General features: G+C 37.5%; 1 protein-coding gene across 1 annotated transcript; it reads right to left on the reverse strand.

The window, feature by feature from the left end:
- Positions 1-2,672: 2,672 nt before the first annotated feature.
- LOC307198785 (importin subunit alpha-1-like) lies at positions 2,673-4,892 on the reverse strand (the record flags this gene model as incomplete). The annotated part of the gene is given in 3 exon segments (XM_079945993.1): positions 2,673-4,302; positions 4,306-4,871; positions 4,874-4,892. Coding segments are annotated over 3 exon segments (1,584 nt in total). The 3' UTR covers positions 2,673-3,303.
- Positions 4,893-16,664: the final 11,772 nt, after the last annotated feature.

Here is a 16,664-nt window from a genome sequence, read left to right on the forward strand (position 1 = left end):
CTCAAACACCTCATCTTCAGGAACTTAACAGGTTTGTTCCTTTCCTTCCGAGTTTCAGCTGTGGGCTTTTCCTAAAGGACGTTCATTGAGAAATGGTTCATTTTCTCTCCTTCTCACCTAAATCCTATTTTTCTCCCTCCAAAGTATCAAACTTCATTTCCTCTATGAAAACACAGTCTTTGCCTGTTGACCATGCTGGCAGTAAATCTCTCTTCCTTTCCTTCTGGCTCTCTTTCTCTCTCTTGTACTTCATATTTTTTTGGATTAAATCATTTAGGGACTGCCCACCACCAAACAACCCAAAGCTCCCACTAGCTTGTAACACACATGCAGTTCCTTCATCTTGTTATCATTTTTTGGTATTGCAACATCAGTTTTTTTGTTTCTGTTTTTTTTTTCTTCCAGGTTTATTGAGATATAATTGGCATACAGCTCTGAATAAGTTTAAGTTGTTCAGCATAATGATTTCACTTACATACATCATGAAACAATTATCACAGTAAGTTTGGTGAACACCCATAATCTCATATAGATATAAAGATAAAGAAAAAAAATGTTTTCCTTGTGATGAGAACTCTTAAGATTTGCTCTCTTAACGAGTTTCATATATAACATACAGAAGTCTTAATTATATTTATCATGTTGTACATTACACCCCTTGTACATATTTATATTGTAACTAGAAATCTGTACCTTTTGACTGCCTTCCTTCAATTCTCCCTCCCCCCACACCCTGCCTTCTCTGGTAACCACAAATCTGATCTCTTTTTCTGTGAGTGTGTGTGTGTGTGTTTGTTTCTGAAGTGTAATTGACTTACAACACTATGTTAGTTCCTGCTACACAACATAGTGATTTGGTATTTCTATACATTTCAAAATGATCACAGAAAGTCTAGTTACGATATGTCACTATACAAAGGTATGACATAATAACTGACGATATTCCCCACACTGTACATTTTGCACCCGTGACTCTTTATTTTGTATCTGGAAGTTTGTACCTCTTAATCTCCCTCACCTATTCTTCTCCTCCCCACACTTCCTCCCCTCTGGCAACCACCTGTTTTTTTCTCTGCTTCTACGACTCTGCTTCTGCTTATTATGTTTGTTCATTTTTTTTTGTTATTTTTTTTAGATGTTGGGGGGTAGGAGTTTATTAATTAATTTATTTATTTTGGCTGTGTTGGGTCTTCGTTTCTGTGCGAGGGCTTTCTCTAGTTGTGGCAAGTGGGGGCCACTCTTCATCGTGGTGCACAGGCCTCTCACTATCGTGGTCTCTCTTGTTGCGGAGCACAGGCTCCAGACACGCAGGCTCAGTAGTTGTAGCTCATGGGCCTAGTTGCTCCATGGCATGTGGGATCCTCCCAGACCAGGGCTCGAACCCGTGTCCCTTACATTAGCAGGCAGATTCTCAACCACTGCACCACCAGGGAAGCCCCACTTTTTTTGTTTTTTAGACTACACATATGAGTGAAATCATACAATATTTGTCTTTACTTGTCTTACTTATTTCACTTAGCATAACACCCTCTAGGTCCATCCATGTTGTCATGGCAAGATCTCATTCTTCTTTTATGGCTGAGTAGTATTCCACTGTATATGTATAACACATCTTCTTTGTCTATTCATCTATTGATGGGCACTTAGGTTGCTTCCATACCTGGCTATTGTAAATAATGCTGCAGTGAACATTGGGGTGCATATCTTTTCTAGTTAATGTTTTCATTTCCTTTGGATAAATATCTGGTAGTAGAATGGAATTGATGGATTGTATGGTAATTCTATTTTTAATTTTTTGAGGAACCTCCATACTGTTTTCCATAGTGGTTGCACCAATTTACATTCCCACTGACAGTGCATGAGTGCTCCCTTTTCTCCACATCCTTGCCAACATTTGTTATTTTAAACATTTTTTTTTTTGGTAATAGCCATTCTGACAGGTGTGAGGTGATATCTCATTATGGTTTTGATTTGCTTTTGCCTGATGATTAGTGATGTTAAACATCTTTTCATGTGCCTGTTGGCCACTTGTATGTCTTCTTTGGAAAAATGTCTATTCAGGTCCTTTGCCCATTTTTTAATCAGGTTTTTTGGCTTATTGTTGTTGAGTTGTATGACTTCTTGGCATATTTTGGATATTAACCCCTAGTTAGATATATTATTCGCAAATATCTTCTCCCATTCAGTAGGAGACCTTTTCATTTTGTTGAGTTTCCTTTGCCATGCAAAAGCTTTTTAGTTTGATGTAGTCCCATTTGTTCATTTTTTGTTGTTTTTGTTTTCCTTGCTTTAGGAAACATATCCAAGTAAATATTACTAAGACGGATGTCAATGAGTGTACTGTCTATGTTTTCTTCTAGACGTTTTATGGTTTTGGATCTTATGTTCAAGTCTTTAATCCAAGTTGAATTGTGAGAAAGTAAACCAGTTTGAATCTTTTGCATGTAGCTGTCCAGTGTTCCCAACCCCATTTATTGAAGAGGTCGTCCTCTCCCCCATTGTATATTCTTGCCCTTTTTGTCATAGATTAATTGCCCTTATAAGTGTAGTTCATTTCTAGGCTCTCTCTTCTGTTCTATTGATCTATGTGTCTGTTTTTGTGTCAGTACCATAATGTTTTGATTACTGTAGCTGTATAGTATAGTTTGAAATCAGAGTGTCTGATACCTCCAGGTTTATTCTTCTTTCTCAAGATAATCTTGGTTATTTGGTGTCTTTTCTGTTTCCAAAGAAATTTTAGAATTATTTGTCCTCATTCTGTGAAAAATGCCATTGGTATTCTGGTAAGGATTTTATCGAATCTGTAGGTTGCCTTGGGTAGTGTGGTCATTTTAACAATATTAATTCTTCCAATCCTTGAGCACAGTATATCTTTCCATATATTTGTGTCATCTTCAGTTTCTTTCATCAGTGTTCTATAGTTTTCCAAGTACAGGTCTTATACCTCCTTTGTTAGACTCATTCCTAGGTATTTAATTTTTTTGATGCTGTGATAAATGGGATTTTTTTCTTTCTCTTTTTTTATTGTTTGCATGGGATTGTTTTCTTTTTTTTTTAAAGGTGGAATTTAATCTTTATTTACAGGACACTGCAAGATATGAAATTCCACATAGAAATAAGAAACCCATTGAGAGGAGAAGCTTCATACAGTATGTACAGTTTGGAACTGTTCAAGTATAGTTTCTTTGTAAAAAGTGCTACAATAACAAACCACGTGTAAAGAGTTCTTAGTAGAGAAACAGTAAGACAAACTTCTACCAAACATAGTACACAACAAACAACTTTATGCCTCAGATGTACAATCTAAAAGTTGAAGGTCCCAGCAGTGCCATCCTGAACTTGGAATGTATACCCTTCAGAGGTAGTTTCTGGCACAACATTTTGATCTTCCTCTTCCTCCACAGAGAAATACTTCTCAATCAAGTTTAATGAAGCTTTGTACACAGACTCATTTTCATGGTTTTGCAGAGCTTCAATTTTGTCCAAACCTCCACATTCTTCAACCCTTATACTAAGTTTCTCAGTTTCCCCTAGTTTCTCAGAAGTCTGAAAGATATTTGAGATGGCATCCAGAATAACCAGAATAATTTTAGTGTCTTTCGCAGTTAGGAGGTTCATCAACGGTTCTATTATGCCACAATGAACAAGGTATACAATCTGCTCAACTGTTCCGCCGCTTGTGTAGTTGGTCACAGCCCATACAGCTTCCTTTTGTGTCTTAAAGTCGGCCTTAGAGAGAACGCCAACAAGGAATGGGACTAATCCATGATTTACAACTTGCTGTATCTGGTCCTGGCGGCCAGCCATGATGTTTGACATTGTCCACGTAGCTTCCTTCAGAATATTAGTTTTGGAGTTTGTAAGCAGGCTGGGAAAGATGGCAAGTGCTCCTGCATCTATTACAACCTGAGTCTGTTCATCTGTCCCAGTGACAATATTCCCTATGGCTCTTAGCGTGGGAGTCACAATTGGCAATTCAGTAGCTCCTAAAAGCTTCACAAGTTGGGGTACAACCCCAGTTTTCACAACCATTTCAATCCATTCATTTGGACCATCGGTAAGGTAGGAAATAGCCCAGCAGGTATCAGCTAAAACTTCTGGATCATCGTGATGCAGGAGACGAACTAAAGTAGGAAGAATTTGCTCAACAGCATCTAAGGGGGGTGCAGGATTCTTGTTGCGACAAAGATTTGAAAGTGTCCAGGTAAGATTACGTAAGTAACCACACACTAAAGATGACAAATCAGGAACCGCCGAAAGTGCCAACAGCGGGTCAACTGCACCATACTTAATAACCAAGTCTCAGAAAACCGAGCCATCACCTGCAATGTTTCCTAGAGCCCATACAGCTTGTTCACTGATATGAGTGTGGGGAGATGCCAACAGAGAAATGAATGCTGGGATAGCACCTCCATCTACCACAGCCTTTGTCTGTTCTGATGTCCCGGAAGCAATGTTAGTGAGGGCCCAAGCAGATTCAAACTGAATGGGACTAGAATCAGTTCTGCCCAAGAAGGACACAAATTTTGGAATCAAACCAGCCCGGATTATGCTGTCTATAGGGGGCTGTTTTTCCCTGGAAAGCAGCTTCCTAGCAGCTTGAGTAGCTTGGAGCTGGCTTTCCAAATTGTTGCTATTTATGCCTTTGACAATGTCATCAACAGACCAATTTACAGTGCCCTGGTTGTTGCAGTTTTCCTGCAGTGGAGAAGCAGCATCACCTGGAACGGAGCTGACATTTCTCCTTTTCAGCATCTGGTCATCCTTCTTAGCTTTCCTGAGCTCCACATTAACTTCTATTCGGTGCCGCCTCATTTCTGGACTGTCTTTCCCCTTGTTCCTGAATCTGTTAAGGCGGGCAGCTGGTGAATAGCATTCTCATTGGTGGACATGGTTATGAGACAAAGGGAGAAAGCTACACAGCCGGCTCAAGCTTCCACAGGAGGCGGTGCGGGGCGCACAGGCTGCGGATCGACTGCGCTCAAGACGTCCACCACAGTCAGCCAGAGGACGGTGTCAGGATTGTTTTCTTAATTTCCTTTTTGATTGTTCAGTGTTAGTGTATAGAAACACAATAATTTTCTATATATTAATTTTGTATCCTAAAGCTTTACCAAATTCATTGATGATTTCTAGTAGGGTTTTGGTGGCATCTAAAGGATTTTCTATGTCATGTCATGTCTATAGTTCATGACATCTATAAACTGTGACAGTTTTACATCTTTCTTTCCAATTTGAATTCCTCTTATTAATTTTTTTCTGGTTTGATTTGTGTGGTTTGGACTTCCAATACTCTGTTGAATAAAACCTACTCTGACTTTTAAATCCATATTCTTTTCCTCTACCAAATGCAAACAGGAACTGGGTGCCAAACAGCTAATTAATTAGAGGTTGCTTATGGATTATATCCAGGAGCAAAATCTTAGGACTAGATGGACTCAGCAAATAGTACATGAAGTCAGATGGCAAAAAACTTCAGAGTATAATTTTCAAAAACTTCAAAAGCACTACTTTCTCTCAAATATATAGGGGACATATGTTAATTAATAGCAGAAACTCACTAATGGCATAATCAGCAGGATGGTAAAGTTGGGTCAAAGTGGAGTTCAAAAGACTGAAGCACGTATTGTCAATGAAAGAAAAAAATGTTGAAATAAGATTGTTAATTAAATACAAAACTGGTTAATGTACTACAGGGCAATAAAATTGTTTTATTGCCCTGTAGTACAGTACAGAAATCATTTGCAAATTATAAGTCTTCTAGAAGTCAACATTTAACTTTGCAGAGTCTGAGCTGTAATCAATAGTAAATAGTCAATCAAACAAAGATACATTATGCTAGAGCCGTTCTGTCCAATATGAGAGCCATGTCATATGTGCCTATTTCAAATTTAAATTAAATTAATTAAACTTATATAAAGTTAAAAATGGTGTCCCTTTTTTGTACTAGCCATATTTCAAGTGCTCAATAGACACATGTGGCTAGTGGCTACCATATTGAATAGCTCAGACATAGAACACTTTGATCATCACAGAACGTTCTATTGGACCCACTTCCTTGGCCTATAAGATGAACCTCAGGCAGGCTTCCTAAAGAATACTCTAGCTTTACACAAAAAGGCAAAGTTTTGCATAAATTTTCTTAATAGCAGGAGCCATGAATTGTAGGGACTTGAAATGTCATTGGAAGAGACATGAAAATTGAGATGAGAGTTTAGCTGTGCTGGTAGCTTGTATGGCTAAGGTTTTTCCTGAGCTCTTTGTCTGGACTCCTACCATGGCTCATCCCAGTTTCATTGCATCCTTACTACAGTATGGCTGGGATGCTGTGTGGCCCTGATGCTGCCCATACATAAGCCTGTTTTCCTGGAAGTGGCATCCCAAGACAATGGTCTTGAAATGATTTGTTGCAATATCCTAAAATTAAGGGATTTTGAAAAACTATAGACCTCCTCAAATATTTTAAGTTGAATCTAATAATGTAATAACTATTACATTATATTTTAAGTGTATCCAAAGGGATTTAAATATAAATGGTATTTTGAAATTTAGCATCATCCTTTTTTTTTTGCTGTATGCGGGCCTCTCACTGTTGTGGCCTCTCCCGTTGCAAAGCACAGGCTCCGGACGCACAGACTCAGCAGCCATGGCTCACGGGCCCAGCCGCTCCGCGGCATGTGGGATCCTCCCGGACCGGGGCACAAACCTGCATCCCCTGCATCGGCAGGCGGACTCTCAACCACTGCGCCACCAGGGAAGCCCACATCATCCATTTTTAAGAAATTCTCCAATGATAATCAGAAAATTTACATCATTTCTCTTACTGCTGAAAACCAAATTTTTATTATGGTTCTCCTACTGAACTGTTTCCTATAGTAATTTATTTTATATTTAAAAGTTTTTATTGTTCATTCTACATTCTTCACAGCACGAAAAGTATGTATAATAAATTGAAAAAAGTATTTTGTTGCTGATGACCATAAAGGTTGCTATGTTTAAAACTGTATTGCAATTAATGGTAATTCGCAATTGGTAAAAACATTATAAATCTATTAGAAATTTTGATAAATAAGTATTCATATAAAAGCAAAATTTTTTTTCAAGTGCATTTCTTAATAAGTGAGACTTTTCCTCAATTTATATATTGTGGATATTTATGAAGGAGATAAATATTTCTTTATTGCTAAAAGGACACGGGTCTATCATGGATTCTATTTCTATTCTTCTTTTTGTATATATAATCACTGTGAAAGCTTTTTCTCATAAACAAGAACACAGGATGGGAAGGAGTTTTGCATTAACAACAGCATTTTATTATTTGAACTTTCCAAATATACACCAAAATCACATTGTGATTGATCTATCAGAATAACCTTTTAATGATTCTCTCAGCTATGAACTTGACAAACTCCTCCTTCAATTTTGCTGAGAGCTCATGATTGGAAACCCCCAGACTAGCAAAAGTACTTTTATCCCAATCACTAGAGCTGTTCGATATCTCAGTTTCTAGGACAAAGAGCAAAAAGGTTTTACAAAGAATAATCAAATGCTATTAACTCAGCTTATTACTCTTTCAACTAGATATATACTCTGAAAAGTTTTGGAAAATCAAAATGTTGCTAACTTCTATATACCTTTGCAAATAAAATATTTTTATATAATGTCTTGAGGCATTACATGCCTTAAATACATTCTTCTTTTTAATGAAAATCTACATATTAATTCATGGAAAACGTCCCTGAATAACTTAATTGGCAAAGCCAGACCTCATTTTAAAACTCATCAGCCAAACTCATCTTACCTGTCAGAAAAAGTGGGACATCATTTTTCCATACAAATAGATGTTATGATGCATATTGAAATATCTGTCTTACAGAATGCATTTTGTAATGCATATACTAAAAACATGATAAAAATTTATCGATTTTATGGTAAGTTATTAAAAAAATAATAATATCCTGTTTCTCATTACTTAATTTGTAATTATTCAACATATCTAAAATATAAGTTATTTGTAAAGCAAGGAGTATGATAGCATAGCATTTCTCTGAAATATATGTTTGTATATGTGTGTATGTTTGTGTGTCTGGTGTTCTGTTTTTGAGAATAATGACATAGGACTCATGTATTAAAATTAAAAAGAATTTCTTCAGTTTCACTAGATATCATGATCAAACTATCTTTATGTATTTAATTTAAAAGAATAGCATAAATTGCTAAAAACAAATTGATCTGACCACCAGTATATAATTTAATTTAATTTTTTAATTACAGGAAAAACAATGTAACATTTATAAAATGAAACTAGATAAGGTTACTGTAATCAAGACAAATAGCTAAAAGTATTATTTGATAAAATAGGTTTTAATTCTTTTATTTAATAATAAAAACAGTGAAAGAAGTCTCATAAAGTTTTATCTCTGATTGGTATCCAGAACAAGGTGATACTCCCAGAAAACAGTTTAAATGAATCAGAGTCACTAACCAGCCATCTTTCATTCATTCAAAAGTTCTTTTCTTCCCTTATCTGGGCATGAGGATTGATAATAGGCATCACTTATGTTTAAAAACATGAAAAAAATTGGTACTTTTGCTTTCAGTATTTCTTATGATCTCTTTGCTTTGTTCTCATGTAATCTACCTCAAGAGGGATTCCTCTTTTGACAGTATTCGGGGATTTAAGAGGTTAGATTGTACACTTCCATCTCTTTACTCTACATCAGAATTAAGAAACATTAGAAATGAATAGTACAAAAACTCCTGTGACATAATAAGAAATATATTTTGTCTTTGGCCCCATTTCCTGGCACACAGCTCCGAAAACCCTTGGAATTGCTGAATATGCTACTGAGATGTCTAGTGGCTGGGGCTCTTGGCTAACCTCAGGATGCGGCTGGTTGCCAAGGGAACCAACCATGTTATTAGAGGGCTGGAAATTTCAGCCCCACTTGGGACTAGAGGTTGAATTAATCTCCAATGGCCGATTGGGAGATTGGGATTGACATATATGCACTAATATGTATAAAATGGATAACTAATAACCTGCTGTATAAAAAATAAATAAATAAAATTCAAAAATTAAAAAGAAATCTCCAGTGGCCGATGATTTAATCGATCATGCCTATGTCATGAATCTTCCATAAAAACCCTAAATGAAGAAATTGTGAGACCTTCTGGGTTGGTGAATACTTAGAGGTTCTGGGAGAGAGACATGCACAGAGAGAGCATGGAGGCTCTGCATCCCTTTCTTCATACCTTGGCCTCTGCATCTCTTCCATATGGCTGCTCCTGAGTTGTATCCCTTTGCAATAAAAGGTTAATAGTAAGTAAAGTGCTTTTCTGAGTATTGTGAGTGGTTCAAGCACACTATCAAACATGAGAAGGGAGTTGTGGGAACCTAAGATTTACAGTCAGTTGGTCAAAAGTATAAGAGGTCTGGACTTGTGATTGGTATCTGAAGTGGGGACAGTCTTGTGGGACTGAGCCCTTAACTTGTGTGACCTTATGCTAACTCCAGGTAGATAGTATCCAAATTGAATAGAACTGTAGATACCGAGCTGGCGTCAGAGAGAATTGGTCAATGTTGGAAGAAACTCACACCTTTGGCATCGGAAGTATGTGTAGTAGAGAGAGAAACAGTTTTCTCTTTTATAAGACATGTCAAATTCCGAAGGACATAAAAGCAGTGCCTAAAGAAAGTATATAGCTCTAATACATACATCAAGAAACCAAAAATGGTTAAAAAAAAAGTGAGCTAAGCGTGCAAATAAAGAATATGAAAAATAGCAGAAGAAATCCAATAAACCAAAGACAAGGGAAATATTAAAATAATGACAGAAATATGTGAAATTGTGAACAATAGAAATAAAAGCAAATCGTAATAATTAAGCAAAACAAAAAACTTATTCTTTGAAAAGCTTAACAGAAAGACAGATTTCTGGCGAACCTGAATGGAGAGGAGTGGAATTTGCAAATATACCGATCCATAAAGTAACTAGAAAGACTATACATGGCACATAAATGTAAAATAAAAAAAAGAATCTTATGAACTACTCTATCCTATTAATTTGAATACCTAGATGGAATGAACAAATTCTTAGAAAAATAACTGCAAGCATAATCAAAGTGGAGAAAATTGAAATGGACCAGTAAGAATTAAAGAAATTAAGTTAGTTGTCAAAGACCTCCTTTTCCAAAACACCTCATGTCTAACTGGTTTTACAAGTATTACCTCCCAAATATTTAAGAAATGGTTAATTCCTATTGTTTACTCCAGAAACTAGCAAAAGATAAAAAGTCTGCCTCTCTGTAACTGATAAAGTAAAACATAATTTTTAAATGACTACTATAATCAAGCATCATCAAAAGATTTAAAGGGGGGAGTGATGTGACCAGATTTACAATTGAAGATCCCTCTTCCTGCTGCATAAGTCATGGACTGGATGAAGTTTAAATTGAAGGAGGAGAGCTCAAATTTGGAGAATTTTGCGATAGTTAAGGTGAGAGGGTAAGAACATGAACTAAGAAAACAACAGTGGTGGTGGAAGAGATGGATTAGAGAGCTTTGAAAGAATTAGAATTGACAGGTCCTAATAACTGATTAGCTCTGGGAAGTGACAGTGAGGGAGGTCTCCAAGGTGACAGCCAAATTTCTGCCCCATGAGACCTAGGGAGTCAGTTCCATTAGCCAAGTTAAGGGTGAAGGTGGTCACCAGAGAGAGAGGGTATATCATTTGCCACAAAAAGGACTAGAGGAGGAGGAATATTTTGATGATTTTTAGGTGCCATAAGCTCTAGTAAGCAGATGAATACAAGGATCTAGATCACAGGAGGAAACTCTGGGCCAAAGATTTGGAAGTTTTCAGTATATAGAAGATAATGAAAGGCTGGGATGTAGATGAGATGCATCAGCCGAGACAATGTGTAGAATGAGAAGGGCAAGGAAAGAAAGAGGACATTAGCAGACATCTTCAGTGTCTCTCATATCTCCTCTGCTAACATTGCACCCTCTAGCTGAGGCATTCTGTCTGTGGAACATGGTTGCCCAGGCAGGAGGTGGCTGGAAACACCATGGAGTTAACCCCCTAGGAAGAACCCTCAGCCAGGAGGAAGGGGGGCTGTCAGTAGATGGATGCCCAGTTTCCTCCCATTTGGTTGGGGCAGCTCTGAGCTCTGTCCTACACTGTCTCTCAGAGCCACCAGTGGGACAGGTCTCCAGTTGCCCCAAATGGTGATGCATTTCTATTGATAAGGTACATTTTACCAGCTCTTGTCTTCCCTGTCTCGCTTCCCCACTCCATACCATGGTTTCCTAGGATCACCTCTGGAGTAAACTACCTGCACACAAATTCTTGTCTCAGGAAACCCAAACTATCACAGGAAGGGAAATACCAGTGAGAGAAGGAGAACGTTGGAGAGAGGGTGTAGAAGGAATTGTGAGAGACCAGTCTGATATTGTAAAAGACAAAGGAGGAAATAATTTCTAAAAGAAGGGAATACAAATACTGTAAGATTCTACTTATAACGGGTATCTAAAGTAGTCAAATTTATAGAAACAGAAAGTAGAATAGTGGTTGCCAAGGGCTGCAGGGAGGGGAGATGGGAAGTTGTTGAATGGATATTGAGTTTCAGTTTTGCAGGATGAAAAAGTTCTGGAGATTTGTTGCACAACAATGTGAATATATTTAATGCTACTGAACGGTACACTTAAAAATGATTAAGGACTGAGTGAACTGATGAGGATGATTATAAGTTTTGTGACTTTCTGTTTGAATTAAAACAAAAAATCCCACAAGGACTCAGAGGCAAAAAATATACAAATTAATTTTCACTGCAAAGTAAAAGGAGCTGTTACAGTGGAGGATTACTGGACTGAATGTCAGTATTATGACATAGTATGAGTGTGTTTCGTGTTTGGTAACTGCAATCATTGTTGCTTTTGTTGTGGTCATCCATTTACAATGCTTGGTGTCAGTCTATTTATCTCTTGTAAAAATAAAATACAGTGCGTGTGTGTGAAAAAAAATAAAAAATAAGTAAAATAAAAAATATATTATGGTTAAGTTTTCTAGTGAAGGAAATGGCATTTTATTGTGGTTTTAATTGCTTTGCTTGATAATTAATGATGTTGAACATGTTCTCATAAGCTTGTCATTTGTATATCAACTTATTCAATTCTTTGACCCTTTGTAAAAAATTGACTGTTCATACTCATAAAAAAATGATTAAGATGGTAAATTTTATTTTATGTGTATTTTACCACAATTAATTTTTTAAGTGAAAAAAAGGGAGAAGATAACAAATGGTGTCAAATGCTGTAAAAGGTGGTAAAAGATAAGAAATGACAAAGATGTATGGACTTGGCAAAATTGGGGTTCTGTAGAACCTAGAAGAGAGATTTCATTGTAACAAGGGTGGTACAAACTGTAAAGCAGTGGATTGAGCTGTGCTTGGGTGAGATTAGCATATACTGAGTATTTATACCAAAGGCTAGAAACCAGTGGAACAGAAGGAAATCAGAGTAATCTGCTTCTTGCATAGTCTTTTTGTCCCGTGAGAAAATATAAAATGAGATATTTCTCCACTTATAGACCACTTATAATTGAGAACCCAGTTATATTGATCTCTGTGGCATTTTGTCATTTATTCACCTATTCTATAATACAGTTGGAGAGAGACAGAACAAAAGAGAAATGGAGAGCAACCAAATACTCATACAAATTAATAAGACAGACCCTACTACGAACAGCACCTATCAATAATGCTTTAGAAACTGAGATACATGGTGCTATAAGAACATTAGAGTTGCTACTGGACCCAACCAGGGAGGCAAAGTCAATCATGGTGATGCAGGATGAGGAAGGAGTAGGAGTTAATGGAAGCAGGGGAGAAGTAGAGGAAGAGGTTGAGAGATGGAGAGAATAGCAGGTGCAAAGGGCCTGGAAAGAGAGGGAGAATGGCAAGGTATGAGCCTAAAAGAAGGCTCCAGGGACTGGAACAAAAAGAGCCCAGTTCAAGAGCAAGAGAGAAAGGTAGGGGTCAAAGGATGCAGGCTTTGCTGGCCCTCTTAGAGAGAGATGACTTCCTTCTGAGGCAAAGAGGAAGTCTGAGAAAGCTTTTAAGTGAGGGGGAGGTGGGTGGAAGTTGGGGGTAATAGGAGTGTAACATGATCTCTCTGGCCCCAAAGTGGTGAATGGATGGAAGAGGGCAATAGTGGATGGGGTGAGATCAGTCAGGAGGGCAATGTAGCAGTCTTGGTGAGAGAGAACAGTGGCTGAGACTGGGTGGTGGCAGTGGAGATTGAAAGCATGGAAGAATGCAAGACATACTTAGGAAATAACAGATCATCAGGTTGTGAGTCTCCTGTGGAAATGTGAACATAAAAAGTCTCCATAGAACAAGAAGGAAATTAGGCAGAATCTGGAATTTACCCAGGCTATAGTGGTCAGGTGAGCAGAAAATACATCATAGCACATCATGGTATGAGGATGGCTTGGGGGAGAGCAGTTGCAGATAATTGAGTCATACCAGCTATGGTACCCAGGTCTGCAAGGTCAAGTTCTGGGCCAAAGGAGGTTATTATAATTACAGACATGGAGGACTGTACTGGGGCAAGTCAAGGCCCACTTTAGTGTAGTGGTAGGAGTACAGTAGGTTGAGATTCTCAACAGTACAAGATTATTAGAGCCCTCAGAAAAGTAGGACACAGAAAGCCTGCAATTTAGACCCACTTTCTACCTATCAGCCATATGACATTTATTCATTCATTCATTCACTTACTTGTCTATTAATGTACGAATTCATTCACTTATTCAACAAATATTTATTCAGTGCTAACATGCAAAGGTTGTGTGCTAGATGCTCAGGAAATGAGGAAAAAGACAGATAAGCTACTGCTTTCAAAGAAAGCATGACAAGTATATGCTGGTAAGTGTTTAGCATTTCCTTCTCCCTGTACTCCTTTCTCCAAATCAAAGACCTGCTTTGTACTTTATGCCACTTTCTAGGAGTAAATATTCTTGCTATCATTGATTTCAAATTACCAACATAATATCAACTGACTCACAAAATTCCTGGAAATGTAACAGTAGGTTCTTATGAGCTGGTATGAGCCAGCCCATCATCATTGGAATGGACACTCTAGTGGGGAAGAAGAAGAAACAGTCAATAGTCAAGAAGGAAAATAAGGACTTCCCTGGTGGCTCAGTGATAAAGAATCCGCCTGCCAATGAAGGGGACACGGGTTTGGTCCCTGGTCTGGGAAGATCCCACATGCCACGGAGCAAAAAATCCTGTGAACCACAACTGCTGAGCCCGCATGCCGCAACTACTGAGCCCGTGTGCTGCAACTACTGAAGCCTTCTCGCCTAGAGCCTGTGCTCCGCAACAAGAGAAGCCACCCCAATGAGAAGCCCACACACCACAATGAAGAGTAGCCCCCTCTTGCCACAGCTAGAGAAAGCCTGCGACCAGCAATGAAGACCCAACACAGCCAAAAAATAAATTAAAAAAGAAGGAAAATAAATAATATTATTATATACTCTTATTTCATTATTGGTAGTTAGTGCTAAGTAAAAAGTCATAAGGGGGAAAGAGTGTCTTTAATTAGGGTAATGAGGCAAGACCTCTTCAAGAAAGGTCATTTAAACTTAGCCGGAATGAATGAGAGGGATCAAACTAGAGCATTCTAAGCTAAGGGAACGACTAAGCAAAGCTCCTAGAGTTTGGATCATTTATTTCTCTATTTCACTCTCTGAGAATTCTTTCAGGCTGCCAGAATTTCTCCACTGAGGTTCTCAAGTCCCTTTCTTACTCTCTCCTGTATCTACCCACTTTGGTAATGTCTCCCCAAGGCTTGGTCATGTGACTTGCTTTGGTCAATGGGACATTAGCAAACATGGGGCATGTAAAGGCTTGAAAAATCATTTGTGCATTTCCACTTTTACTCTTGGTCCTCTGTGTTCACTATGACAACATGCCCATGCCAGCTTGCTGGAGGATGAGAGATACATGGAGCTTGTCTGGCTCAGTATGACCAAGGTTCAGATATGTGAGAGGGTCCAACAAAGATCATCAGAACCATCTAGATGACACGTGCCAGACCGCAGACACACAGGTGAGCTCTGCTGAGCTCACCTTTGTCTTATCAGCAAAACCACCCAGCCACCTGTAAACTCCTGACAAATAATAAATTATTGTTATTTCAAGCCACTAGGTTCTAAGAAGGTTAGGTAGCAATAGCTAGTATAATTGGTTTTGTCTATATCTATTGATAGCTATAGATAGATAGATAGACAGATATATATATAGATAGACTATGAGATTAAGAATTTGTGGGGAGGAGAATATTTTTCTGCTAAGATGACAGTTATACAGAAGGCTTCAAATGTTTAGAATCTAGTGAAATAATATCTTCTTAATTTATAATTAAGAATTCAATGACTTAAATATATGTTCTCAGGGCAAGACAAAAATGGGACTTAAACTATGCAAACAAAGATTTGTCTTTCAGTACCAGTTAGCTTTAGAAAATGTACCTGATGGTATTGTTTTCTGGATATTGAAATTAGACATATGTACCTTTACCAGTTTCTCCATTTTATAAGAGGGAGAGAAATCTTATTTTGTAAGAGGGAGAGAAAGCTTTAAAAAATAATTTACTCTAGTTTCATCCAACTTGCAAAATTTGTGCTGTCTCTAGCAATATTTGGTTTTCTTCTCTTCTCCAGTAATCTCTCTTCATGCTTTGTTACTCTCGAGAAAGACTGTGCTTTCTTTGTATACATACACAAACTGTGTTTAACTTACCCAAATTCCTTGGAAAACTAAGCAAGCAGGGATTTTTAAAGTCGGGAACATATACTAAATTACTCTTGGATCTCTTCTTTCTGTTTAATTTAATTACCCTGAGTAATTGGGCAGAGAAAAAACTGCAACTAAAAAATAACACGTAATAAATTTATAGATATATGTCATTAACCATGATTCATTGATCTTTAAGGACTTGTAGTAGCTTTGGGCCTGGAAGATAGCATTTAACCAAGAAATGTTTTTTGGCCAACTGACTTAAAATGAATGTACCCAGAGACCAATTTAAATATGTGGACATTGTCAACATTAATATTTAGATTAGTATTCCCAAAATAACACTCAGATTGTTCCTATAAACCTATGTGGTTTCAATCACATTTTATCACTAAGAAATTTATAGCGGTTCCAAACGATATGTTAAAATAATTTTCACCCCCAAAGTTCAAGGAGGTAGAATTTTTCTCATCAGGTACATCTATTGATTAAACCCACATCATTCTTGTCATACAAAAGAGAAATGCTTTTGAAGACTGACTACTGTGAACTTAGCTCTTTTCTTTGATGTGGATTATTTTTACACAGCTAATTGCCTTAAAAGCTGATGATCGTGTTAGCAGTGGTAAATTGCTAAGCACAGGTGCTGTGTCTGTATTTTTGAAAATCATGATTTTGAAATGCTTCTGGAAAACAAAAGCAACTTAACAAGCAAAGACCCTCTCTGTTCTAGATTAACTTCAAATGAATGTTTATCATATGAAGACTATATCTGAATGAAAATTGCTCAAAAAGCCCACTTTGGTAAAGATCTTACATTTTTAAAATGTGTCTTGTACACACACAAATCAGTGCATGAA

This window comes from Stenella coeruleoalba (assembly GCF_951394435.1).
Source record: "Stenella coeruleoalba genome assembly, chromosome: 15".
In the NCBI taxonomy this organism is placed as follows: Eukaryota; Metazoa; Chordata; class Mammalia; order Artiodactyla; family Delphinidae; genus Stenella; species Stenella coeruleoalba.